This window comes from Phascolarctos cinereus, unplaced genomic scaffold (genome assembly GCF_003287225.1).
Source record: "Phascolarctos cinereus isolate Bilbo 61053 unplaced genomic scaffold, phaCin_HiC Scaffold_9;HRSCAF=440, whole genome shotgun sequence".
Taxonomy (NCBI): Eukaryota; Metazoa; Chordata; class Mammalia; order Diprotodontia; family Phascolarctidae; genus Phascolarctos; species Phascolarctos cinereus.
Window position 1 is genome coordinate 49,016,140 of NW_027556402.1, and position 26,806 is coordinate 49,042,945.

Here is a 26,806-nt window from a genome sequence, read left to right on the forward strand (position 1 = left end):
GCCCAGGGTCACACAGCTAATAATTGCCAAGTGTTTGGCCTGAGGCTGGATTTGAACTCAGTTGCTCCTGACTTCAGGGCCAGTGCTCTATTCACTGCGCCACCTAGCTGCCCCTGTTTGGCAGATATTTAAAACTACCTGTGAACTTCATGCCATTTTGGAACTTAGGTCTTTGGGTTGTAGTTAATAGTCAAGTCAGCACAATGCAATACATTAAGGATGAAGAGGTCCATTGGCTTTGAGGAAGCTCATAACACTCACTAGCTCATTGGTTTTAAAGATAGAACTAGCTAGCAATTAAATAATAACTCCAAGAATTCTCCTGCTGTTAGAAATTCCTGCCAATGCTCAAATAAAAGAAGCATTTAAGCATATAACTTCACTAGCCAACCAGGAACCCCAAACACTTCTTGGCTATTTCAAAGTCTTACCTCCAGGCACGGGTTATATTCCCTTCTTATATAGTAGGAAGAATCATCTCCTTAATACTTTCTGAACTTCCCTGTTGAGTCTTAGCAGTGTGGTCAAACCAAGTTTCAATGAAGTGGAAAAAGAAATGGATCTGCTATTCCACTGTTCTGAGCCCTGTCACTGATTCAGGTCATGCTCCAGGGCAGGCCATGTGTCAAGGCTGGGTAATCACAGAATGCCTGGAGAGCCACCCAGTGGCAAGCTGAACTAGAGCTCTAAGTAGGCAGAAGGAATGTGATGGAAGCATGATAGAAGCCCAGCTTCCAACAGCACAGCTTAGCTATTGTTTGCTGAGAACAAGAATAGTGCCTGTCTGTCTGCCCACCATAGGTAGGCTATAGGAAGGCCAGGAGATAAAGAGGGAGAGCTTCGAACAGTCACAGGTTCTGGGAAGAAGAGTCTATTTCTGCAAACCAAAGGACTCTCTTCACATGAATACCTTGTGAAAAGTACTACGCATCACTCTCAAATATGCAATGCCATCTTCAAATGTGAAGGACAGATATAGCTATATCTAGATACACAGATATAGAGATATACATATACACACACATGTATACATACGTACATTTTATACTACATATATAGACACATACATGCATATATGCAGTTCTCTCTGTCTCTGTGTCCCTTTTTCTCCTTCACTCCCTCCTTCCCTCTCCTTTTTTTACCTTCTGCAAGAAGCTTTCCCCAGTCCTCCCAAATCTTAGTGCCTTCTCCCTAAGATGACTCCCAATTTATCTCTTTATAGCTTCTCTGTACATAGTTTTTTTGAACGTTGTCTTCTCCATAAGACTGTGAGTTCCTTGACAGCAGGGATTGCTTTTTGCTTTTCTTCATATCTCCAACATTTAGCACAGTGCCTGGCACACAAGTGCTTAATAAACATTAGTTGACTATCTATTACATCTGAGTCTGCCAATATCACTCAGATTGGAAGTGCAGGGGCCACTCATGTATCCAGTCCCACTATGATCAGCAGAGGAGCTTTGCCTACTTCATTTTTAACTAGGGCTGATTCTCCCACTCCCCACTTTCAGGCCACCCCGTGGCTTCCCTGCTCACAAGGGAAGATGTTTTGCCTAGCCTATAGCTTTGCCTTCCTCAAAAGATCTGTCAGCCTCAGCCCCCTTGGTATCTGGGATTACAAGGATGTGCTACTATGCCTGGATACATAGTTATTTTTCAAAAAGAATTTACTACCTTTTCAAAGAATCACCCTGGCTTTGTGTCATCCAAAAAAATCTCCAAGCAAATCATATTCTGGAATATCAAAAGTCACTAGATTAAAAGTTGTGCCCTTACTAGATACTTCTATTCTAGCATGATCATTTCAAAATAAATAGCTCTTTTCTTACCCTACATCTTAGCACAGACTTAAGCTTTATTTATCTTTTATGACCTTAAATTTCACTACCCACATGGAAAGGTGAGGTAGGCAAACTTCAAGAGGAAATAGCTCAGCAGAGAAGCTAAGACTCCCAGCTCAGTTGGAGAACAGGGAGGAAGGATCCCTAGGAAGTAGTTTTCTCTTGACCCCCTTGGCAACTACTATCTATACCTGAAGAGCATCCTGAGAAGTCATCTGCAGCTTCAAGGCTTTTTAGCTGAGGGATATGGGTCAAACAGATGATTGAAGAACTGGGAACTGATTCAGGGAATGTGTCCTTCCTACTACCTTTAAGAAACTAAGGATGATGCTAAAGGTTTGATGAAGGCCTGGGAATCTATAATAAGGCACTGACTAATTTTCTCCATACACAGCCAAAAACAGCAAGAGGCTATTAATTGCAATTGACCTTGAGGTAATCTCCCAGCTGACCTTGAAGTGATAGTACTGTAGTTCTTTCAGTTTGACTTTGTTAGATTTACTTACTTGTCCCTTGTACCTTGTAGGGACAGGATTTAGCACAAATTCATCTAGTCAAGATTATCTTGGACTTTTTTCTGTTTGTTCGTTTCTGTAATCAAGGAGTTCTTAACCTGGGGTCAGAAAACTTCTTGCTTTTTTTCCCCTAATATTTTGATAAATTATTTCAATATGATTGGTTTCCTATTTTATTCATGCATTGAAAAACCTTACTCTGAGAAATGGTCCAGGGGCTTCACTAGACTGCCAAAGAGGTCCAGGACACATAAAAGGGTAAAGAACCCCTTCATGATCATTAGCAAAGTTAAAGTAATAGAAGTAAGTGCCTCTGGTTAATGGAAGCAGCTACCAAGTGCTTTGGGGATTCATAAGCCCAGTTTCATGCAGAAGCAGCTTGCCAGGTGTTCTCATCAAAAACTTTTAGAACTGACCACCTGGAAAAGTGAACTGGAAATATTGTCCTAAATGAGCAGATCTCACATTCAGAGAAATCTCTGACTTTGCATTTATGGCCATTGGTTTTATTTTATGAGTCATTCAAAGTGAAAGGCCTCCAATATATGACTTTTTTAACCTGTCTAAAGGAACTTCTAACAGAGCAGTCATAATCAGAGGTTGTGTTTTCCAAGATCTTTACTGCTTCCAAGTAGATCCAATTTTCGTTTTCCAAAAACAATACTACAGCAAGATTGGGGGGTGGGGGAAGAAAAGTGCTGATTTGCCAGGGTGCTAAAAGCATCAGCAATAATTCTGATTAATGTGATGTGGCACTGATTGCAAGAACCGTGGAGTATCCTTCTTCCTTACAGGCTAATTAGAATTCAAGTCAGCACAATACCTGCTTTGGAGGATTATAGTGAAAACATTTGTTGTAATAAGAACCGTTAGGCAGCCTGTTTGAAGGTAATGATTGATTTGTAAAATTATTGAAGGGGGAGAGGGTGTAGCAGAGAATGAGAGAGTGAAGTTTGTCCAAAAAATGCTTATTTCCCTTATGGATCAAATTTGACTAGACATTAAAACATCTTTTATTTTTGTGGCAATGTTAAAAATGAGCTGCATAGCAAGGGTTTATTTAAACCCTAGAAAATATTGCTTTCTGCTCTTTTCTTCATGGGATTACATCATGAAAGGACCTCTAGTTTATTTATTGGAGGTTTTCATCGGGGCTGGTGAGATTTCTCATTTCTGGTTGCATGAGTTTCCTAATTGGACTCTCAAATTACTCAATTGCTTATATTGACTTTGTCCATGGCAAGGAGGCTAATGATGGATAACAGAAACACAATGCTAGCCTTTTAACAAGCAGTGTTTTCTTTTTAGGAAGTTATTCCACATCCTGTTTCATTTTTTTTTTGAAAGTCTGACTCTGTTCTGGTTTTCTGATGAGAAAGAAATAGCAGTGTAAGTGGATTTAGTAAATAACATTTTTAACAAGTGATGGAGAGTAACACTTGTTCCCAAAGAACGGCAGAGTCAGTGTCTTAGCTGCCTGGAAAAGGGATTCTCTCCTTTTTGATTCAGTGTCAGGGATGATTTCATAGTCAAAAGTTCAGAATCAGAAGCATCACATGTTTGTTACATTCCCTATAAAGTCGAGCTAGACTTTTTTTTGAACTTTTTGAAAAAAAGTTTTCTTTTAAAAAAAAAGACATTTTAAGAAAAGTTTAAAAAAAGAAACAATAGTTTCTTTAGCATTTAAATGACTTTCTTTTACAAGTTTCAGATTATCTGTGATAAATAAAGACTGTCTTATTTGTCTGTTTTCATCTCCAATACTTAGCACAGTGCTTGGCATATAGTGACCCTTCATTCCTTTAATCCCTTCATTCATTCATCTCCAGTAGAATAACATGCTTCCTCCATTTATCTTTCTTAATATTTTAAAGTAAGCTGGCTGTGTATGTTTATTTTTTAAATTTTATTTTATTCTGAACTTAAGAAATAAAGCATTTCCATCACATAGTAGAATAGGAAAACAGATGATTATACAGGAAACTGCAAATCTATTATGCACACCTTGCTATTCCTTTTAAATATATGATAAAGTTATCATGTAACTTTCTTTTTTTCTTCCCTCCCTCTGCCACCCTAGAGATGGCTATCATTAAACACAAATATCTGTATATATATTATGTGTGTGTAAAACCCTTCTATACATACTTCTATTCATCAATTCTTTCTCTGGATGTAGAGAGCATCTTCCTTCATAGATCCTTTATAGGCAATTTGGGAACTTATAGTCAAAATTACTTAGTTGTTCAGTCATTCTTAAGACAATATTATTGTTACTGTATACAATGTTTTCTTGGTTCTGCTCATTTTGCTCTTCATTATTCCATTATAACTCTGGCTGTATATATTTAAAGAAATCCACATCAGTGGGTAACTCGTAGTTTACACAGCATGGTGTCTGGTGACAATAAAAATTTCCATGAGCTTAGGTCATGTCAGGGATATTGCTTTCCTGTCAAGGAGGGGGAAAGAATTGTTATACAACTTAATCAGACTCCTTATTCTGTCACCATCACTGCTGATGCCCAGAACATCATGTTCCCCGATCTTCTTCCTGGGCATGTAAGTGATCTTCAGTAAAAGGACAAGGGAAGGGAGGAGAGGAGATGGGGAATCGTTGTCATACTACAAGTAGGCAGCTGACCTCCCTACTCTAAAGACAGGCTGTTGAATTCACTCATCTGCCCAAAGCATAGGTCCCTCATCTCAAGTTGAAAATCACTGTTGATAACTCAGAAGTTAAAGATACTTAAATGAGCAGAGATAGAGGGGTAGAAAGAATCCATCTATCCACATTCTGGGATAAAGGAAGAGGAACATACATGGAAAAGGGGAGGACTAGGTCTGCCTTTGGAAAAATGAGCATGGAGATAAAAGAAAACAACATTTATTGCATCTCAGGTTTATAAGTTTGCACTTTAAGGTTTGCAAAAACTTTCTTCACAACAATCCATTGAAGAAAGCAATGCATGTATTATTTTTCCCAACATACAGATGAGAAAACCAAAGCAAAGAAAAGTCAAAGTACTTGGCCAATATCCCACAACTGGTAAGTGTTGGAGCCAGGTCTAAATCTGTTTCATTTTTGTCTTCATGTTTCCAGTTCCTAGAATAGTGCCCGCCACACAGAAGGCTCCTCATAAATGCTTCTTGCTTCTGGCTTGACTCTAAGCTCTGAGCTCTTTCTACAACATGGAAACATACAAGCTTTTTTTCTACTGGAAAGCTGGAAATGACCAACTTTAGCCAGTCATCAATGGAGTTAAATCATTATTTTGAAAGAATATGAAGGCTAAACCAATGCCCAGAAATTCAGTGACTGCACTGAGCATCTCATTACCTAGTTTAACTTTGGAATGTCCTGACACTCTATGGACCATGAATGCACGAAATGGGAATTGCAAATGACTTCCACATAGCAAGGAGGGCTTTTCAATGCATGAGCGGAAAGATGAAGAGTTGTACAAGTGTGACATTCTCAGTGCTAATGAGTGTTCTGCATGCCTAAGGTTTCTATACTTTTTGCTCTTAGTGGTTCCATAGGATGATACATGGATGAGTCAGCCTTCTGTGTTAGGTGATTTACTCATTTCCTGAATGCCAGGCATCAGATACTCATTAAGTTTCCAATCATTCCACAGCAGCAACAGGTGGTGAAACAAAGCTTCTGTGGCTGATTTCCTCAATGCCCTGGAAACATGGAAGGTATTTGTGCTCTCTCTGTAGCGGCAGATGATAAAGGGGGCAGGAGGGAAGGAAAGTTGAATAGCAACAGGAAGTATTTCCAAAGCATAAACAAAAACTCAGATGGTGAAGCAAATCTTTTGGCTACCACCCATTCTACATTTTTTGACATGGTGGTTTCATCTTATAGAGGTCCCTGCTCAGGCAAAACGTGAAGTCCTGGCTATCTGATTGACTAATTGGCAGATCCTCAAGTGAATCTGTTATCCCATTGAGTATCCCCTCAACCGTGAGAAAATTCAACCCATTCACACATCTTTTTTAGTCTGTGGGAGTCTTGTCCATCCCTTTCCTAAATCCTCCAGAGAAGATCTACCCAACATGCCAGAGGCCTTTCTCTGTATTTTTTTTTGTTTTCTTCTAGTATTTCATAATTATCCCCTATGACATTTGGTCAAAAACATAGTAAACTGAAGGGACATCGTAAGTGAAGCCACATCAACAGTGCTCTATCCACTGAACCACCTTGCTGCCTCCGAGGCAAAAGTTAAATGCCTTGCCCAAGGTCACATAGCTAGTAAGTGTTTGAGACTGGATTTTAATTCAGATCTTCTTGACTCCAGGCCCAGCACTCTATATCCACTAAACTATCTAACTGCCATATAAGTTATAGGCTACCAACTGACATTTACAAATCTACTAACTTCTTAAAGTTAGTATCTAACTTCTATCTCTATCTCTTAAATGACTTCCAAACCTACTATATGCTGAACTAGAAAGAAAAGGTGAAATGTATTAGAGGAAAACATTGGCCCAACGGACTACATAGTTATACTGATAGCTATCTCCAAGTACTCAGTGTGGACACCTCTCTAGATAATGCTAAATGAGGATTTATGTCAAGTGACAGGATCTGTCCACACCTAGAGCCCCAGATTACCACTAGCAAAACAAAGTGCTTATTTTAGTTGGACTACCTCCACAAAGCAAACTAGGAAAATTCCTATGGGGTTGGGGCATAAGACCATCTTTTTTCCTAAAGGTAGTAGACTACTGGCTTTTACTCTCCCCAACATGAGAAAGTATAAAAACTGTGAGTTACTCCATCTCAAATGCCCACTGGATTAGTCTGAACCTGGAGCATATGAAATTATTAAAATAAAATAAGAACCTAACATTAAATCACCCCAATAAAATAATAGGGATTAGTAACTAACATCATCATATGGAAAAGAACAGGATAAGTGTATTTTCCTTAAATTCTGTGCAAAAAAAAACCCACAACAACAACAAGGCAGGGAAATAGAGGAAAAGAAAACAAAATTCACTTTTAAGTGAGCTATCCTTTGATACCGCCTGAGCTCCCTGTCAGGGCAGCTATTTGTCAATCTTCAGGATTCCTGCTGTTATTCTGAGTAGCTGCTAAAGCTAATGTAGTTCTAGTTCTCAGTTCTTCCATAATATGCCTCAGGTTATATCCCTTTCCCATGAAGCTACCAGTTTCTCTTTTAGCCATCTCTAAATGTCATTTTCATAAACTTCTTTTCAAATTTCTGACCTTAAAAATTAAAAGCATACATACATACATACATATATGTATGTATGTATATATGTCTTGTGTGCATGTGTGTTTGTGTATACACACATATGTTATGTGTGTGTGTATATATATATATATATATATATATAAATAAAAGTTTCCCTATATTCATGGAAACACTGAAAATTGACACAAAGTAATTCTAAACTGCCTAAATGTAAGTTATTTTATGCATTTTTCTTTGTTAAATATCAAGGCATGTTGAGTGATTATAATTGCTTGATATTCGGGCAGTTCAGGAAGTTATTGTCATAAGAGTATTTTTTTCTTCCACTAAGGAATCCAAGTGGAAAATAGCTAAACTTCTATGACATTGGTATAATAAGAGGCACAACTAAAATAAAAAAAAGAAAAATGCCAGAAACATATTAGAATTCTGAACACCATCCAAAAAGACAAAGCTGAGAATTCACACTGATTTAATTCTACTGTTTATATATCTTATATAGCATAACAAAGTAGTTTTATTTGAAATTCATGTGGTTATATATTCTTCAGGCAATTCAATACTTTAAGACATTTATTCTGTATTTATTTTATTTCGTGTAGCACATCCTGCCTGGGAGCTTTCACCCAGATTCAGAAATACGTTTTATCGAATGTATAATGGAAATTGAGATGAACTTCTATGAGATTTGAAAATCACAAGTAATAAATCTATTCCCATCACTATCATTAGGCACTGTACCCCTTTCCCACATAGTGCCATGAGCAGCTAAGCACCAGGGACAAATCCCTATTGACATGCTGGACACAAAAATAACAGTAATAGCCACTTTTAGAGAAACCTCCAAGTTGCAGAAGGAACTCTTGGTACCTTGGAAAGATTCATACACATTTGGTGCATTCCTAATGATTTCGTGCATGTTCTATTTTGAACAATGTGCCTGGGTGAAAACAAAGTGTTAAGTGATTCCTCAAGTTCAAAAACAGCTTAAGATTTACAGAAAGTAGATTGTTTATCCCAAGGATTATATCACTAGCCATAGCACATATATAAGAAGGAACTAAAAATAAAATAAAATATAGTTCTGAAAGAGCAAACAAACTGTATCCAAGATAGGGAAATCAGGTGTCTTGTTAACTCCCAACTGAAATACCTGATACTAATTCTGTCCTCTTAGTAAAATACTTTCAAATTAAACTTCAATAATTTTCTTCCAGAGACCAAATAAATGGAAAGTCAATGTAGAGATTATTTCCTAGTACGTGAAATACTGTTTATTGTGGTAAAGTGTTTAAATACTGAGGTACTTGGTGGAGATTAGGGGCAGTAAGTGAACATTGTAGGGAGGAAACCTTTGTGAATACATCTGCCTAAATGCCAGCTTTAAAAGGCTGTTAAGCCATTATTCTAGCCCAAATCTGACAAGATTTTTGGAATGGAATCAAAATCTGAAGTCAAAGTGAGACTCTAGACTTTAAAGAAATTCTGACTTCAAATAAAAATGGCATTTGCATATTCCTTCATAGATGCAGTGGGTTAGGCTGTATAGGAAGTCCAGATGGTACGAACTTCAGCAAGACCTGTGTTTGATTTTCTACTTTTAAAAGCTTAATCAATTCAAAACACTTCATGAGGGATCAGAAAGACAGCACCACCTTCTTCTTGTTGTTGTTGTTGGCTTGTGTTTTCCCTGGGTTTTGTTTTTCCTTCTGTCCTCCACTTTGGGACTTTGTCCATTTTCAAGCCCTATTACACCAAGACTGCAGATTTGAGTATTTACCTTTATCCCCGGAAGTCCAGGCAGCCCAGGCAGCCCTGGTTCACCCTACATAGGAAAATTACATAACATTATAGAACAGTACTCACTGAGGCACAAATTGCTGGAGAGAGAAATGGCAAATGTGGCTGGAATCACTGTAGACACCCTTTCTGCATACATACACACAGAAATACTGTCTAACTCCAAGAAGGATGGGGAGATTGTGTGGTTCAGTCAACTCTTGATGATTCAGGGGTTGGTTAATCAGTCTGCAGATTACTTATACAACTTTAGACTATTTCACTTATCATTAGCATCCTCCCTAAAAGGTACACAAGGAAAGAGCTAACTCAAGCCAGTACCTTTTGCTACTTCCAGACAGTGCAGGAAGGGAGATTGAAGCTACTGGTTAAAGTGAAGCTTTAGGGTTCAACACGGAATTCAAATATCCATGTTAGCCCAATAACCTCTTACCAACACGTAATCAAGAGTTGGCTGTGTGAACAGATGTTAACATCAAAACAGTGCATATAGAAAGTCTTCCTAGTTTTTAAGTAGAGGAAGGCTTCTTCTACATTCTTGGATGACGAGGAGATAAGTGAGTAGTTAAAATTATGCTTAACACCACTGTATATTTGTGACAATTGTTCAAGTCTAGGAAACCCTACTTAGCTACTTGGTGGGTAGTGTGCAGCTGTTCAGTGAAGGCAGGTTTGAGATTAAGTGGTGCACTCTGGGTGAGTGTGCTGGAGTCACACTAAACCTTCTCATTTTCATAGAATTGTCTGCATTATTTTAAGCACTAAGTGTGGTGACAGGATGTACTGAGACTACATTGCTCAGAAAATCCCTTGCATTCCACTGATTAAATCATCAAACAGAGTGAAAATGGAGGGGGGAAAAGCATACACATTGGGGCTAGAACAATTATATGGATGTTATCTGATTTACACAAATTACACTATTTCACCATGGTAACCCAGTGCAGATAGACCCATTCCTTCATCAAGTAAAGAGAGAGAGGAGAGGGAGGAAAGGAGGACCAGGCACAGCTGGAGCAACTCATTTCATGTGCAAATCTGTTGAGAAATTCCAGGATATTTCAATTAGAATACCTATTCCTTTCAAGTTCTGCAAATATGTAATTTGCTAAAAAAAAAAATGATCTGGAAAATAATAATTTCCAAAATGATTCACTGAAGGGTGAATACAAAGGGAGAAAACATACTAGTTTTCTCCTGATTTCATTCAAAATTCTTTTCAGAATGCAAAAGAAAAATCATTCTGACTGAAAGCTTTAAGAGACAAGTATACCTACATTTTAAGTGTAAAATGGGTGCAAGACATATTTCCCAACAGTTCTGCTTCATTGTTGATAATGCTTCTGGTCAAATCACATTTCTCTGGATAGACTGAACATCATAGTCATAACAAAACACTTCTCTTTCTTTTCTTCCTCTCTCAAAGAAGTTAAATCTTTCTAGCAGAACTGATTCTATCCATGTGAGATTATGGTCTTAGTTTTGGTCATTTTCCAGAAATGGACTATATTTTTTTCTTTCTTTTAAAGTGTGTATTTCCTTTGAAACCATACTAAAGAGAAGTCTAGAAAATGCAACTATTGAAACTAAGTAGAACTTGTGTGTGTGTATGTGTGTGTGTGTGTGTGTGTGTGTAGATATGTGTTTATATACAATGCAAAGTGAAGACACATTTAGAATAATGGAGTTTAACTCACAAAAACATACCTTAATTGACTTTAGGATAGTAACATTGCTTTTCCCCCCCAAATAAAAGGTGTCTCTGTGATTTATGAGAGAAAATTATTACAAGGAGAATCAATACGAATATGAATACAACTCTGGACTTCTAGGGAGGATAGATTGTCCAGAACATTTTGGAATATAATAGAATAGAATGTAATAATGTTTGAATAGGGGATTTTCTTATACAGTTAAACATTCCCTTCATATACAGAGAGCAATATATATGTATTTCTGTAAGTTTATGTTTATTTTGTAGCCATTGATTATGCTAACTGACCATCTGTGATCATCCTAGCTTGGCTTTTATTAATTTGTTATTCATCCAATCTATTTTTTTGGTTGATACAGACATAATTTCCCTCACTGTGGACTTTCTCCTCCATCTGTTTGAAGATCTATTCTGCATGCTCTATGTTCCTCTTTCTCCTCTTTAACACAATCAAGGCTCTCTCCATCAGTTTGGGTAGTGCAATCAAAGCTATTTCTTCTTTTAGCAGAAATGAACTCTCCTTTTTTCATATTTATCCACTCCTGTGCTCAGGAATTCTTTTGGGTCATGGCTGAAAGGCAGCCCTAATAGCTAGGTACGTGTGGAGAGCTAATGGGGCCCTTTAGCACCAGAAGAATAAAACTTGAATGACTGTAAGAAAAACAAAGCCTGATTCCAGGAAACCCTGTCCAGCTTCCCCCACAGCAGGGTACTCTCCTCCCACACCAGGTACCTGCTGCCACCAGCCATCAACACTAAAAACCACTGGTCCCAGCTGTTCAACTTTCTCTCCTGCTCAAAAAAAAGGGGGGGGGCTATTTTCCCTGAATGAATAATGCTTGACGAATTTTCCTTTCCCTGTTTTAGATTTAAAATACTTGTGGAAAAGTAGGGAGCAGTATTCTGAAAGTGAATGCGGTACATAGGAACGGAAACTCACACATTCAACACAGATGCACATATGCATTAGAGCATCCATGCTCTAATGCAAAGCATAGACAGAGAAATTTAAAATAGAGCTAAAAACAAATTCCTTACAATCTTATGCTAGATTTCAGATACAAAAGTTCTGTACTCATCAGGGTGAAATTAAACGTTCAGAAAGTCGAATCTGCAACTGGGTTGGTGCTCTGTTATGTTTTTATAAGGTTGCTCCTAAGACAGGAATTACAATTTGCCCACTGCCAGCTACAACTGAAGCTTGGATGACCACTGTACTGTGGAGGGGGAAAAAGTTGTGGGGAAGTGGAATTGAGCTTACAGAAACTCCAAATCAAGAGAGAAAAATGGCATTTACTGCTATAGACATTCTACTTCTCATCTAGTACTTGGATTTATAAACTCTGCAAAACCTAAATATTCTCTCATTCAAATAAGCAAATTTCAATGACTTTAGTGGGTAGTGGTAACACTGATATCAACTGGTGCTGTCTTGACCAAATATTTGCAAAAACCTGGGGGAGGGGTCTGCTAACTTTTAGGAATATATTTATTTAACTCCAAGGTCAACATTAAATAAATTCAATCTTTTTTCTCTAAATGCAATGTTAAAGCATTTCTTTGGAATCCAAGGAAATGTAAAGGAGTTACCTATGAGCCTTCCAGGAACAGATTTATACTACAGTGCCAAGTAACCTTGGTAACGTTCAATGAAAGCCACTTTCAAGTGAAAATCTTACATTTAAACCAACAGAAACTATAGAAGTGTTTTTGTATGTAAACTAAAGTGGTTTTAGACACATCTGCTTACCAAATCACATTTCAGATTGAATAATTTAAATATGACCTACATATGTAAAGTTCAAGAGACTTAATATCTCTTATCATGAGTAAAATCCACTTGTGTATCTCATCCTCTAGTGTTCTGTGGTCCCAAGTTCACAGCACTCAATTCAAAAGTCTGCCATTTTCTCTTCAATGGAAGAAATCAAAGGAATCTTAGGTTAATACTTGAAATGTTCTTAGGGTCCAGAAGGAAAAGCTTGAACTTCCACTGATTACAGTGGAACTGACTGGGTTTAGTCCTTTTCTCTCCTTAAAAGGATTGCGTTCGACATTAGAGCCCCAAATGAAAAGGCCCTTTCAAAAATTACTTGAATCCTTAAGTGTTTAAAACAAAAGACTAGCCCTCTCAATGTCTACATGAGTGTGAGAACAACATTTTATTATGTCCCCAGGTTCCAGATGAATACAATAAGATTCATTCTCTCATTTCAATTTCACTAATGAAGTAAATTCCATCTTTCGATTCATCTTTCTTTCTACAACATCATATGCCACCAAAGACAAAGCCATAATTTCATACAAGATCTAATCTAATGTGGAATTCACATTTACTAGCTAGTGACAATACATCTGTTATTCCAAATCTGATTGCATTGGGCATTGAAATCCAGATGCTCACATGATAAATGACTACAGTTGTTTCCTGCACATTCAACTCAAATGAGCAGATAAATCTAAACATACTTAACAGAGCCTTTAATTTATTACCCAAGTGAGGCATAAATAATAAACAAATGTAAGGTTTCCACAGATTAACTGGTTAAAATAGTTTTGATTAGTGTCTTTAAATGAAACTCAGGTTTATTAACAGAGTTGGTTTGCATATCATAAAATTGTCTACATAGGGTGTTACAAATAATTTCTATTTAATACCATCAATAAGAGAGCATCTACGATGAAAAAAAGTGTAATTCTTTTTAAGAGCTGCCCATCACTTCTCATTAAGGTTATTTTGTCAACATGCATCTCTTCTGAACAAATGAAGATGAGAGAGCAAATGTGGTTAAACATGCAAGATTAAATAGTTAGCATTCCACCCTAACTGATCTTTGTTAGTCTCAGACAGCTGAGCATAGGCTGACTTTTGGTTCAGAAAATGGTTCCTTACCACAAAGAAATTTATTTTATCCCCACCTTTGGCCTTAGTGAACGTCATGGTATTTAAAACACAAAAGCACCAGCAAAAACTCTGAACGTAATTCATTAAAAATGTACTGTTTTGCAGTCCTTATTTTCAGACAACATTTAATTGTAGTCAGCTATTGGTAGAGATGAAATGTATGAAGATGAAATAAAGAACCTAGTAGAGAGAATGTGAGAGAAAGAGAGAAAGAGAAATCTTTGAAATATTACCTTTTGCCCCGGTCGGCCAGATTCTCCAGGTTCTCCCTGACAAAAGGAAAAGGACAATTCAATTCAAAGAGGAATTATTTAGTACCCTGTGTCAGGCACTACATCTACTAGGTACTGGATGACAAGATGAGAGGAACAATCTTGTCAATTATTTTTTGAAAACATCTTGACTACAGTCATGCTCTACTTTGTCCGGAATACTCAGGATTCAGCCTACATTCAAGTCAATCCTATATACATTTGTTAAATACCCACCAAGTTTAAGGTACTCGGTGTTATGTGCTGGACATAACTCTTGTCATTCATCTGTATTTTATCTTAGTATTCAGTATCTCATTAAACAATTTATCCACAAAACCAGGTATCTTTGAAAACCAAGGAGAATGGGTGGGCATATTAATAAGCCCATATTAATAATACTAACAGGTCAACTGTCAGATTTCCACCTGATATTCCTCTACTTCCTTTGGGTCCTCAGTTTATGAGCCAGTGCTTTTTTTCATGACTAAAATAATGCATCAGAAAAGTAGTTGCTGGTTAGTCAGTTTTTCTGTCATCAGTACCTCTTCTGGGGTTTTCTTTGCAAAGATAATGGACTGGTTTGCTATTTCCTTCTCCAACTCATTTTACAGATAAGGAAACTAAAGCAAATAGGGTTAAGTGACTTGCCCAGTCATACAGTGAGTGGACAGATTTGAACTCTAGTCTTCCTAAATCCAGACCTGGCACTCTATCCACTGTACTGTGTAGCTGCCCATCAGGAAAATATATTATGATTAATGGTTATAGTTAGTGAAAGGGAAAAAATAAAATAAACTTCAAAATGAAGACCACGACTCTCTGGGGGACAGCCCATGTTCAGAAGACATACAATTACCTTAATTCCTGCGGCAGAAGATCCAGGGTCACCCTGATTGAAAGCCCACAAGAAAATATTCCATATGTCATAATGATAGTGGTACAGGAAGCATCAATACATATACAACCAAGATTACTAAGGAATGTATTCCAAGTGTCTCTTAATTCAGACTGACTAAACTCCAGAGGAGTTCATACAAATGTACTTATTATTAAGATGTCATTATTTTTCAATGTGAAACAATTTATTTTCTATGTATATCATCAAAGTTGTTCTCCCCCCACCTGTTAAGGATTCCATTCTTTAATAACCAAAACTAACCTACCTTTTCATATTTTTTTTTCACCTTGAGACTGTACTAAAAATGTAATAACATAATGTCTTTTTCTGCTTTTTCATTCACACATATGACATATGGTATGATTTACTGGCTTCCATTTAGAAAAAGTGGATAAATTTAATTACATTAAATTTAAAAGGTTTTGTACAAATAAAACAAATGTAGCCAAGATAAGAAGGAAAGCAGAAAACTGGGAGAGGGATTTTATAGACAGTTTTTCAGATAAAGGGCTCATATCTAAAATATATAAAGAACTTGGTCAAATTTTTAAGAATACAAGTCATTCCCCAATTAATAAATGGTCAAAGGATTTGAACAGGCAGCTTTTCCAATGAAGAAATCAAAACAATTCATAATCATATGAAAAAATGATCTAAATCATTATTTATTAGAGAAGATCCAGGGGATCTTGACTATTTGGGGGTCATGTACCCCTTTGGCAGTCTGATGAAAACTATGGGTTCCTTAGAATATTTTTTTAAAAATTCATAACTGAAGGAAAATGCTAAATTTCAGTTAGATATTATTGAAAATTGGTGAGAATTGATTTGATTTTTTTCCCCCATCCAAGTTCATGGCCATGTTAGAACCTGTATGTGGCAGGAGCAATATTCTAACCCTTCTTTCATTCATGTTAAGTACTATTTTCTTAAAAGATATTGAGATTTTCTTTGAATACTCATTGGTTCAGGAGACTAAAGACTCACACTACTGATGTCATTTCCTTATCACCTGAATGAACCACACAGAGTTCCAAGTATACTCTGAGGCCTTCCAATTAAACGTTTATTAAGCACCTCTAGGCACTGTGTCAATGGGGACACAAAATGGGGCAGAAGACAGTTCCTGTCCTCAAGTTCCTGTCCTCATTACAAATGGATGGAGAAAAAACAACATACAAACAAATATATATATATATATAGTAAGCTATCTACAGGATAAATAGGAAATGATTAAAAGAGGAAAGGTACTGGCATTAAGAAAGGCTTCCTGTAGGGAGTGAGATTTTATTGTTTGGGTTTTTTTTTCAGGAGGTGAGATTTTAGTTGGGACTTAAAGGAAGCCATGGAGGTCAGTGGTTAGAGTGCAGAAGTGGGATGATTCTAAACACGGGGTGGGGGGGGTAGACAAAGAAAGTATCTTGTTCATGGAACAGCCATGAGGCCAATGTCACTGGATCAAAGAGTATATGTCTGGAAGTAAGGTGCAGGAAGACTGAAGAGGTAGCAGAGAGCTAGGTTATGAAAGGCTTTGAAAGCTGAACAGAGCATTTTATATTTGCTCTCAGAGGCATAGGGAGCCTCTGGAGTTTAGAGTATAGAGGTGACATGATCAGATCTGCATTTTAGGAAAATCACTTTAGTGGCTGAATGGAAAATGGACCAGAATGGGGAGAGGCTTGAAACAGACAGACCCATCAGCAGGCCACTGCGAGGGGACAAGGCCTGCAGCAGCGGGATAGCAGCTTAGACATAGGTAGTCAGAGAGGCTGACTCCTTAGGTTGCAAGCTTAAGGGACTGGAAGGATGGTCTTGCTCTTTACAATAATAGGGGAGGCTTTAGAGGGAAACATATTGAGTTCTGTTTTGGACATATCGAATTTAAGATGCCTACTGGACATCCAGTTTGAAAAGCCTGAAAGGCAATTGAAGATGATAGACCATGATGGCTAACTCAGGCACGGGAGCTTCCCTCAGCCTAATCAATTGAAGATGTCTTCAATGTCTATCTCTATTGGATATCCTTCTCCTGCTATGGCCAAGTCAATCTCTTTTTGTCAAGTGTTGAATAACCCACAAGTGTCTTGATTTATTCTAATTATTGAACATAAACTACCAGGGGACTAGCTCTGAGTCAGGCACAGCTCAGAACACCCTGCTATAAACAAATGCTTAAACTATGGATGACAAACATGGTGAACTAGAGATCCTAATACAGGTACAAGTAAATTTGATATGTGTTACTGTGATGGTTCGAGAAAGGTTTAACCTCATCCAAAAGGAAAATTATGGGTAAAACATCTGGAGGGGGAAGGGGCGGGGCAGCAATATTGTATATTAAGAATATATACTCAAGTATAGGAATCAGGAGCTAGCAAGTCAATGCACATTTATTAATAGACTACTATTGTACTAGGTGCTGTATTAAGTGTTGCACCAAAGGGGTAGGCAACATTTGAGTGAAGGTCAAAGGAAGGAGAACCAGAAGTGATAATGTTATCAAGTTATATTACAGACAAAAAGAGGAAAGGGACCGGGAGTTTGGGAAACAGATCTCAAATCTGATATGGAGGCCTGCTAGAGTTGTAATGGGAGACTTCCATTTTCTGGACATATGCTAGAACTCTCTCTCTTTTGCTCTCTGCCAAAAGCAGAACAGTTAATAACTACTTGGCTTGTCCTAATGAGAATTTCATCCTTCAAAAGGTGGAGGAAACCACCAGGGGAAATGCAATTCTGGAGCTGACCAATAAGGAAGAAATGGTTACTGAAGTAAAAATGATGGAAACTATGGGTCAATGTGACCACTCTGCATCTTAAAATTTGTGATCAAGGAGGGGAAAGGAAGCTAGAAATGGTGTGGGAAATTGAATAGCAAAGGAGTCAGGGAAATGATACAAAGGATCCTTCACCAGGAGAAGTCAGCTCATGAAGGATGGGAAGGACTTAAGATGGCAAGTCTGAATATCTAAAGAGAACAAATTTATTGACAATGAAAAAAAGAAATAGTTTAAAGAGATAGATTCATGAAAGAGCCAAGGTGAAGCTCATGAGGAAAGCCTGACTTTTAAAAAAGACCATCTGAGAGAAAGAAGATGATGAAAGAAAGAAAGGGGAAAAGAAGAGAATAAATATTTCTAAAGCACCTACTGTGCTTTTCAGCCAGGCACTATGCTAAACACTTATAATTTATTTCATTTGATCTTCACAATAATCCTGTGAGGTAGGTGCTGTTATTATCCTCATTTTACAGGTGAGGAAACTGAGGCAAACAGTGACTTGGCCAGGATTGCACATTTAGGAAGCATTTGAAGCTGATCTGAATTCAGGCCTTCCTAATTGCATCATCTAGCTGCCCCAGCTAATGGAAAGGATGACTTCTTAGTTGTGGAAAGGATGATAACTCACAACTTGTTGAAGATAGAACGACTCAACTCTTACTTTGCTTATGCATCACCGCCTCCCTTATTGGGTGAAGGAGAGAAAGAAATGGAATTATCTTTGGTGCCAAAGGGGCCAAGAATCTTTGGACAGGAAACTGCAGAACAAAAATTGCTAAGAGGGAGTTGATATATCCAAAAGGTGTAAGAAAATAGTAAAAAAAAAAAAAAAGCATCTAACTGTCCTTGATGAATTTATATCAAAAGACTATCGAAAGAACTGTTGAATGTGATTGCTGATGATCAAATCTTTGAAAGAATATAACCAACAGGAGACATACCATGGGTCTGTAGAAGGGCAAATACTGTAATTTTTAAAGTGGAGGAGAATCAGTTTCAAAAACTCTAAGTTTGTCTCTAATTCTTAACAAAATTCAAGAATGTATTATTAAAAGGATGGCTAATGAACATTTAGAAAGGGAAGAAGTAGGCAAAAAGAAAGCACATGGCTTTGCCAAGAGCAGGTTGTGCCAGAATAACCTAATTTCCTTTATTAGCAGGCTTACTAAACTGGTAGATCAGAAGAATATTGCAGTTATCATTTGCCTGAATTCCAGCAAAGTATCTTAACTGAATCTTGAAGAGAAGCAGGAATTCTAAGAGTTGGGGGTGAGGAGGGAGAGCAGTCCAGGTATGGGGAGGTAAGCAAGCACAAAGGCAAATATGCATGTGATGGGCTGTTGTGTTCAGAAAAGATTAAATAAAACATTTCCTCTGGGTGGTATTTTAGGTGAGGGAGAGAAATTTGAAATCTGTTCAGAAAGATGAGTTGGATTAAGATTATAAAATATCTTTAGTGCCAGGCAGAAGAGTTTGTATTTTATCCCAAAGGCAAAAAAAGGAATCATCAAAGCTTTTCGAGCAAAGGAATGACAGGGTCACACCTGTGTTTTACAAGTATCAATTTGACAACTATGTGGAGGATTCATCGAAGAGGGAGAGGCTGGACTTAGGGAGAATAATAAGGAGACTATTAGAAGAGTTCATCAGAGGCTTGGTGGCTACATGGTCAAGGAGAAGAGAAGGGAAGCAAGAAGGGTTATGGAGCTAGATTTGACAAAAGTTGGCAACTCATTGGCTATGTGGGGGCAAGTAAGAGAAAAAGGAACACTGCGTGGCAAATAGAGTGCTAGACTTGGAATTAGCAAGTCCTGGATTGAATCCTACCTCAGACACGTACTAGCCATGTGATCTTGAAATTCGTCTACAAAAGGAAAGTGTTGGACTCTAGTGACCTCTAGGGTTTTTTACAGAGCTAAATCTAGGGGTCCTATGATCCAAAGGGCTGACGATGATTGCTGGGTTGTAAACCTGGGAAGGATTTTAGACCTCTCAACAGAAATAAGGAAGTTTGGAGGTCAGTGGGTTTAGGATGGAGGTGAAAATAGAGAGTTCTGTCTTGGATAGATCTCAATCCAGACACCTACGAGATATATATGTTGAGATGTTGATTGATGTTGGAGGAGAGAAGAGAGAGATGAAATTAGATATGAAGATTTGGGATTCATTTGAAGAGATGATTATTGAACTCATGATAATTGAGATCACTAAAAAAAGTGTTGAGTAAGGCAGCCCAGGACAGAGGTGTATGATACACCCAGAGAAAGAGGTGTGGGGCATGGATGATTATCCAGTAAAGAAGACTGAGAAGGACTGATTAGACAGGAGGAGAAGTATAAGACTGATGAGGAAAACTCAGTGAGGAGAGAGTGTCCAGGATGTGGGATGATCAATCCAATAGAGAGGTCAAGAAGGATAATGACCAAAAAGGTCTCTGGACTTTGTAATTAAGCTAATATTGGTACCTTTGGAATAAGAATGTAATGCCAATTCCAGATGGAAAACTAATGGTTATATATCCCTAGAGTTCACATTTTGGGAAGGAATCACCAATGTCTTGTTGAATTGATTTTACAAAAACAAACAGACAAACAAAAGAATTTGCTGTCTTTACCATAGCTTTGGAATTTTAAAAAATGCTTCCATTTCATGACAATCTCCTGACGAGACTTGGGACTAGATTTCCTCCCAGTCGTTTCCATAAGACAGGAAGTGAAGCAAAAACAAGAGACAATTTTCTGAAGAATTGTTGCACTGATGGCAATTTGAGCTGTCTCATTTTGATAGACATGCATGAGTGATATTGTTCTTTTCCTTTGCAGAATGTACAACTGAGAAGTCTCAAAGAATGTTTATAACTCCAAAGTGGCCAGGCCACTACTGAGAGGCAGCCATTTACAAGTAAAACATTTTAAGGGATGATGCTAAAAGCAGTGGAAATAAGACACTTTGTAATCCTCCTTCCTTCAAAAATGAAAACGAATACAGGATTAAAGCAACGACAAAATGTAAGTACGCCTTGAACATACTCTTAGTTTCTTAACAAATCAACTGGCTTGGAAATGAAAGTCTCAGCAGGGGAAGATATCCACAAATGGACAAATATCGTGTGAGTATATTTGGCATAAATGAATATAGCTTCACTCCTATTTGCTCAACTTCAGATGAAATAATGAGCATTAATCAGAATGTCACAAGCAATAATCCCCTAAATCAGGCTGGTATAGAGATTTCCAAATATTGTCATGTTGAAATTGAATTATCTCACATGAAGATGTAAGGGGGCATTTCTTCCTTGAAAATCCAACTGCTAGGAGCTTAGCATCCATTCTCTACAAGAGAATCTACCTTTTGGAGTTATGAAATGATCCAACCATTCTGTAGAGCAATTTGGAACTATGCCCAAAGAACTATATAAAACCCTTTGACCTAGCAATGCCACTACTAGGTCTGTATCCCAAAAGAGATAAAAAACAGAAAGGAAAAAGACCTACATGCAGAAAAGTATTTATAGCAACTCTTTTCTGGTGGCAAAGAATTGGAAATTGAGGGGATGTCCATCAATTGGGGAATGATTGAACAGATTGCGGTATGTGATTAGAATGGAATACTATTATGCTGTGAGAAATGATGAGCAGAATGCTCTCAGAAAAAAAAAACTGGAAAGACTTTCATGAGCTGATGCAAAGTGAATTGTACTGTGTACAAAGCAGCAGCAACATTGTTAAGAAAATCAGCTGTGAATGACTTAGCTGTTCTAAGTAATACAATGATCCAAGACAACTCTGAAAGACTTATGATGAAAAATGCTGTCTCTCCCCAGAGAAAGAACTGATGGCATCTGAATATAGATTGAAATATACTTTTTTTACTTTATTTATTTTTCTTGAGGGTTTTTTTGGTCTATGTTTTCTTTCACAACATGACTAATATGAAAATGTTTTGCATGACTACACATGTATAAACTATATCAAATTGCTTGCCTTCTCAATGAGGGGGTAGGGAGCGAGGACGGGAAAGAATTTGGAACTCAAAGTTTTTAAAACAAATGTTTAAGATTTCTTTTTTATGTGAAACTGGGGAAAAATAAAACACTAAATAAATTTTTTTTAAAAAGAAAATCTACTTTTTCCTTTGTTGCAAGATACTACATTATATGTCAGACATTGCCATGTATCATCCTTAGGCATTGGGTTAAAATCTAGTTATCCTTTCTTTTCATTACAATCTTGACTACTATTTGTAGGGGTAGTCAGGTGTCACAGAGGATAGAAGGTGGGACTTGAAGTCATAAAGCTGCAATCCTGCCTTGGACATTGTGACAACTTCTGTTTGCCTCAGTTTCTTCACCTATAAAATGGGGATAATAATAGTACCTCCCTCCCAGGTTTGTTGTGAGGATCAAATGAGATAATATTTGTAAAATATTTTGCAAACTTTAAACTACTATATAAATACTAGGTATTATTATAATTCCATAAATGATACTTGGAGGCCACTTCTATATGTGTTTGTATAGGAATACGTGTATCTAGACATGTTTATAGCTCTGACCAACAAATAGAATCTATAAGGGGAAAAACATATAAATTTGCTGCACGTTTTAGAAAATCCTACCATCCAACAAATTAATCCTTTCTGAACCTCATTCTAATCATCTGTAAAATGGGAATAATGATGTGTGCCCTAAGCATCAATTATCCTCTGCCTTATACTTCTATACTTGGGCCTTATCTAATAGAAAGATTAGATACACAATGGCCAGGAGTTAAGAAACAGCTTCACACTTATGAAAGAACTTTGGGAATTCAAAAGTATTGTGACAAATGTCAGGTGTCATACTTTTTAAGAAGCACATTAAGCTTTTGCAGGAAGTCATATTCACTTAATATATTCTCTAACCTACACTGATATACATTTTCCTTTAGCATATTCTCACAATTCATACCATCATAGACCTCAAGGACCCATCCAGTCTGACCTCCTAATTTTACACACAAGAAAACTCAAGTCCAGAGAGTCTAAATGATTTGTCCAAAGTCACACCAGTAATAAACAAGAAAGGCAAGATTTGAACCTAGGTCTTCTATCTCCAAAGTTGGTGTTCTTTCCACTCCTGCTCTTTATCCTTTGTTATTATTATGTAGTAAAACCCCATGTAAAATGCTTCTCCTTACCACAGATCTACTTGTACTCTTCCTGAATACATATAGGAAGAAAGGAAATAAGCATTTATTAAGAATCTACTGTGTACTAGGTACTGTGCTAAGTGCTTTATGAAGATCTCATCTGATCCTCACAACAAGCCTGGAAGGTAGGTTATTATCCCCATTTTACAGTTAAGGAAACTGAGAATTGTTTAAGAGACTGCTCAGGATCACACTGCTAGAAAGTGTCTGAAGCTGGATTTGAACTCAGGTCTTCCCAACTCCAGGGCCAGTGCTCTACCCCGTGTGCCATCCAGCTGTCTCACATCTGTAGTGCGAAAGAAGCCGAGCGTGCTGCCAATCTTTCTCATCATAATATGACCAGCCATGATGTGCATTAGGGCTTTATCCAGTTACAGAGGTAGTCAGTGATGGAGCCAGATTATGATTCATGGCTTGTGTTCTTCCTGCCTTACTGCGCTTCTTTCATGCTTGAGCAGGACTTAGATTCAGAGGGAGCAAAGAGAGCCCTGAGTGTTTGGCTTGGGAGGAAGCTTTTGGACTAAGGTTCAATGAGAGAGTCAGAGTCAGACACAGAGCTGCAAGTGAAGGCAGACAGGACACAGCAAATGAATGGAAATCTTTCGATCCAGAGGACCAAGGAAACTTTCAGAAATGATGAATATCAGAGTGATAAGGCCAAAGGAAAAAGGAAGGATAGTGATTTCAAAACTATTCAATGTGTTGGACAAACTGTTTTCAAACAGCAGGAAAACAAAAGAAAGAATCTGATTTGGCATTTTTAAATATTAGACTAACAGGTACAAAATTATGAGAGTTCCTTAACCTTTCAATAGCAATTTTGTACTGGGATTCTTCACCTATTTTGTGCTACAGTCTGCTGTAGCCAGACTGGACCCCTTCTCAGAATCATATTTTTGTACATAAAGCAAAATATTTAGGATTACAAAGGAAACTAATTACGTTGAATCAAAAAATTTTTAATTCATGGTTGTCTTTACACTCCCATCCTAACATACCCTCCAAAAAAAAAAAAAACAAACCCTATCTGCCTCAGTTTAAAAACCCTTTCACTAGAGTAAAACGAATCTCTCCTAAAGTATTCTTCAACCTAAGGTATACCACTAACTGCTGGCTGTAGAGAACAATCAGCCAGTGCTTTTATGGTTTTCCAGGATATCCAGATGGTTAGCCTGGGAAACCTTAGATTGTTTTACCATTCACAGAACCAGACTTGGATCAAAAGTGGAGGGAAAAAATCCCTATTAAAAGGACCAGTCAATGATGTAACTTGCTACATTGATGAAAAACAAGAATTTTTTTTTTTTTTTGCTGATTTTACTCCCCAAGCTTTGGCAAATGATGAATGAATTGCCAAGAAAGGCCTGGAAATACATTCTATGACAGAAGTAGCATTTTGTAAAATACGTTAAAAATTACATTCAAATTATACCATTCATGGGGATGTTACTCTGCATTTCAGGTTGCATATTATACAATACAGATTTCTATTTACAACCCACAGTTTAGACTTACTCAGAGTTTATTAAAATCATTTCCTTTTTAACTGATATATTCCCTGAGCTTAATTTCAGCTGTCTAATAAAAATTTTAATAAAAACACTATCCAAATTAGTTCCTTTCAATTTCCATCTGAAATAATGAAACTTTTCTTTTGATTAAAAAAGTAAAAAATTAGGAAACCTTTACAAATAGAGTATACTGGGAAAATACTGAAGAAAGTCAAATATGTTCTTCTAAAATAAAGAGTTGTTTCATTAAGCTTGAAAATGAAATATGATTGATTTTAAAATTCATCATGGACATGTGGCCTAAAAATTATACTTTTAAACATATGCAAATTGCTTCTGGTCCTCCTGGCTAAGTTTAATTTAATTTTTAAAAATCATTAAACACTGTGCTAGATATTTTGCATAAATTCACTTCAAAACTTTCTAGTTTCAATAAATCTATATGTATTTATACATAGCCATGTGAGTAATCCATCAAAAGTTGCCTTCTTAACTTGGAACTGGGAGATTTTAATTCAAAGCCCATCTCTGCTCTTATAAGCTCTGTGACCTTGGACAAGTCACTTGGCTTTCTCATGCCTTCATCTCCCCATCCACAAAACTGGAACAATAAGACTGTCTACCTCGCAAGTTTAACCTTAACTTATTTCTTTCTTCCAAATATAAACTAAAAGGAAATATAGTATCCATATGTTCATGTAGCTGGTTTCTAGAGTCCTAGAGATAATGTCATTAACCTTTTTATTAGGAAACATTTTAATGTCAATCTCATATGCATCTGCCTGGCAATTAAAATGGTTGTATGTGCAGCATATTCCTAGATTATGACTGCCCTGAGATTCACAAATACAACTTAAGAACTCATTCAACCACACACACCATTTATCTATGTATATTTATAAGAATCATAACATAAATCCTTTATTTTGTAGAAGTTATACAATAGTCCATCCATTATTCATCTGACCAATAGCTCCTAAATTACAACTTTGCCATCCTGCCATGTTTTAGTCTGTGCAGATATGAAAGCCACTGATTTTTTCTATGTTGTTCAGTTACTGTTAGGTAGTTTGCTTTAACCGACAATTTTTGTTGTTAGTCAATCATTTCAGTCATGTGGAACTCTTATGATCCTATTTGGCATTTTCTTGGCAAAGATACTAGAGTGGTTTGCCATTTCCTTCTCCAACTCATTTTACAGATGGGGAAACTGAGGCAAACAAGGTTAAGTGACTTGCACAGGGTCAGACAGCTAGTAAGTGTCTGAGGCCATAGGTCTTCCTGATTCCAGGCCTAGTGCTCTAACTACTGTGCCACCCAGCAGCCCTTTAACCAGAAATCCAACTGCCTGGGGCTACCTCCAGTTATCCTGATCTATATCTTGCCACAGAACCTAGATGGCTCCAAAGGAGAAAGCAAGGCGGGTGACTTTGCACAGACTTCCCTTACTTAAATCCAATCCACTCACAAGTCCTGGCACCATCTTCCTGATAACATAGTCCTCTTCCAGAATGAAGGACAAATCACAACAATCCAACTGCCTTAATATAAGCTGACTGCCTAGAGTTAAATGGTTACATATCCTAGCTCAGTCTCTTAACTTGTCAAGGCCCTCTTGAGGACTCTATCTTTTAATTCCTCCTATGTAGAATGCTCAAATTGTTCTTATCAGAAATCTTTGGAAAGTGAGAATCCAATTAAAAGACAATTAAAGACAACTGACAGGTGTTTTTTTTCCAGTTTCTCAAACATTGTGGACTTCAGGTTCATACTGATGCAAATTCCCAACCCAATATGACAGGATTTAGTTAAGTGATATTATCTCTGTTTGTACAATGAAAGTGCTCAATCTCTTCATTTGGCTTTGAAATTTTACCTTTTCAAATCAACTAGACAAAATAAATCAGGCTACAATAGAGATTTCTAAATATCTCCATGTTGAAATTGAATTATCTCACTTGCAAATGGAAGGGGGCATTTCTTCCATGACAATCCAACCACTTAGTCATCCATTCTCTATAAGAAAAATCTACCTTTTCCTGTGTTTGTACACACCACACTACATTAAATGCCTAACATTGCAATGTATCATTCTAAAGAGTTAGGATAAATCTAGTTAACTGACTTCTCTCTTCGTTTTTATAATCCCATGAACTCTACCCAAATCA

General features: G+C 37.2%; 1 protein-coding gene across 1 annotated transcript in view; it reads right to left on the reverse strand.

The window, feature by feature from the left end:
• The window catches only part of COL25A1 (collagen type XXV alpha 1 chain), a 563,954-nt gene that overhangs the window by 80,124 nt on the left and 457,024 nt on the right, over positions 1 to 26,806 (reverse strand). The window contains exons 16-18 of the mRNA XM_078148267.1: positions 15,117 to 15,149; positions 14,240 to 14,275; positions 9,368 to 9,412 (exon numbers count right to left, since the gene is read on the reverse strand). Coding sequence (XP_078004393.1) covers positions 9,368 to 9,412; positions 14,240 to 14,275; positions 15,117 to 15,149 — 114 coding nt within the window. The remainder of the gene's footprint in view (positions 1 to 9,367; positions 9,413 to 14,239; positions 14,276 to 15,116; positions 15,150 to 26,806) is intronic.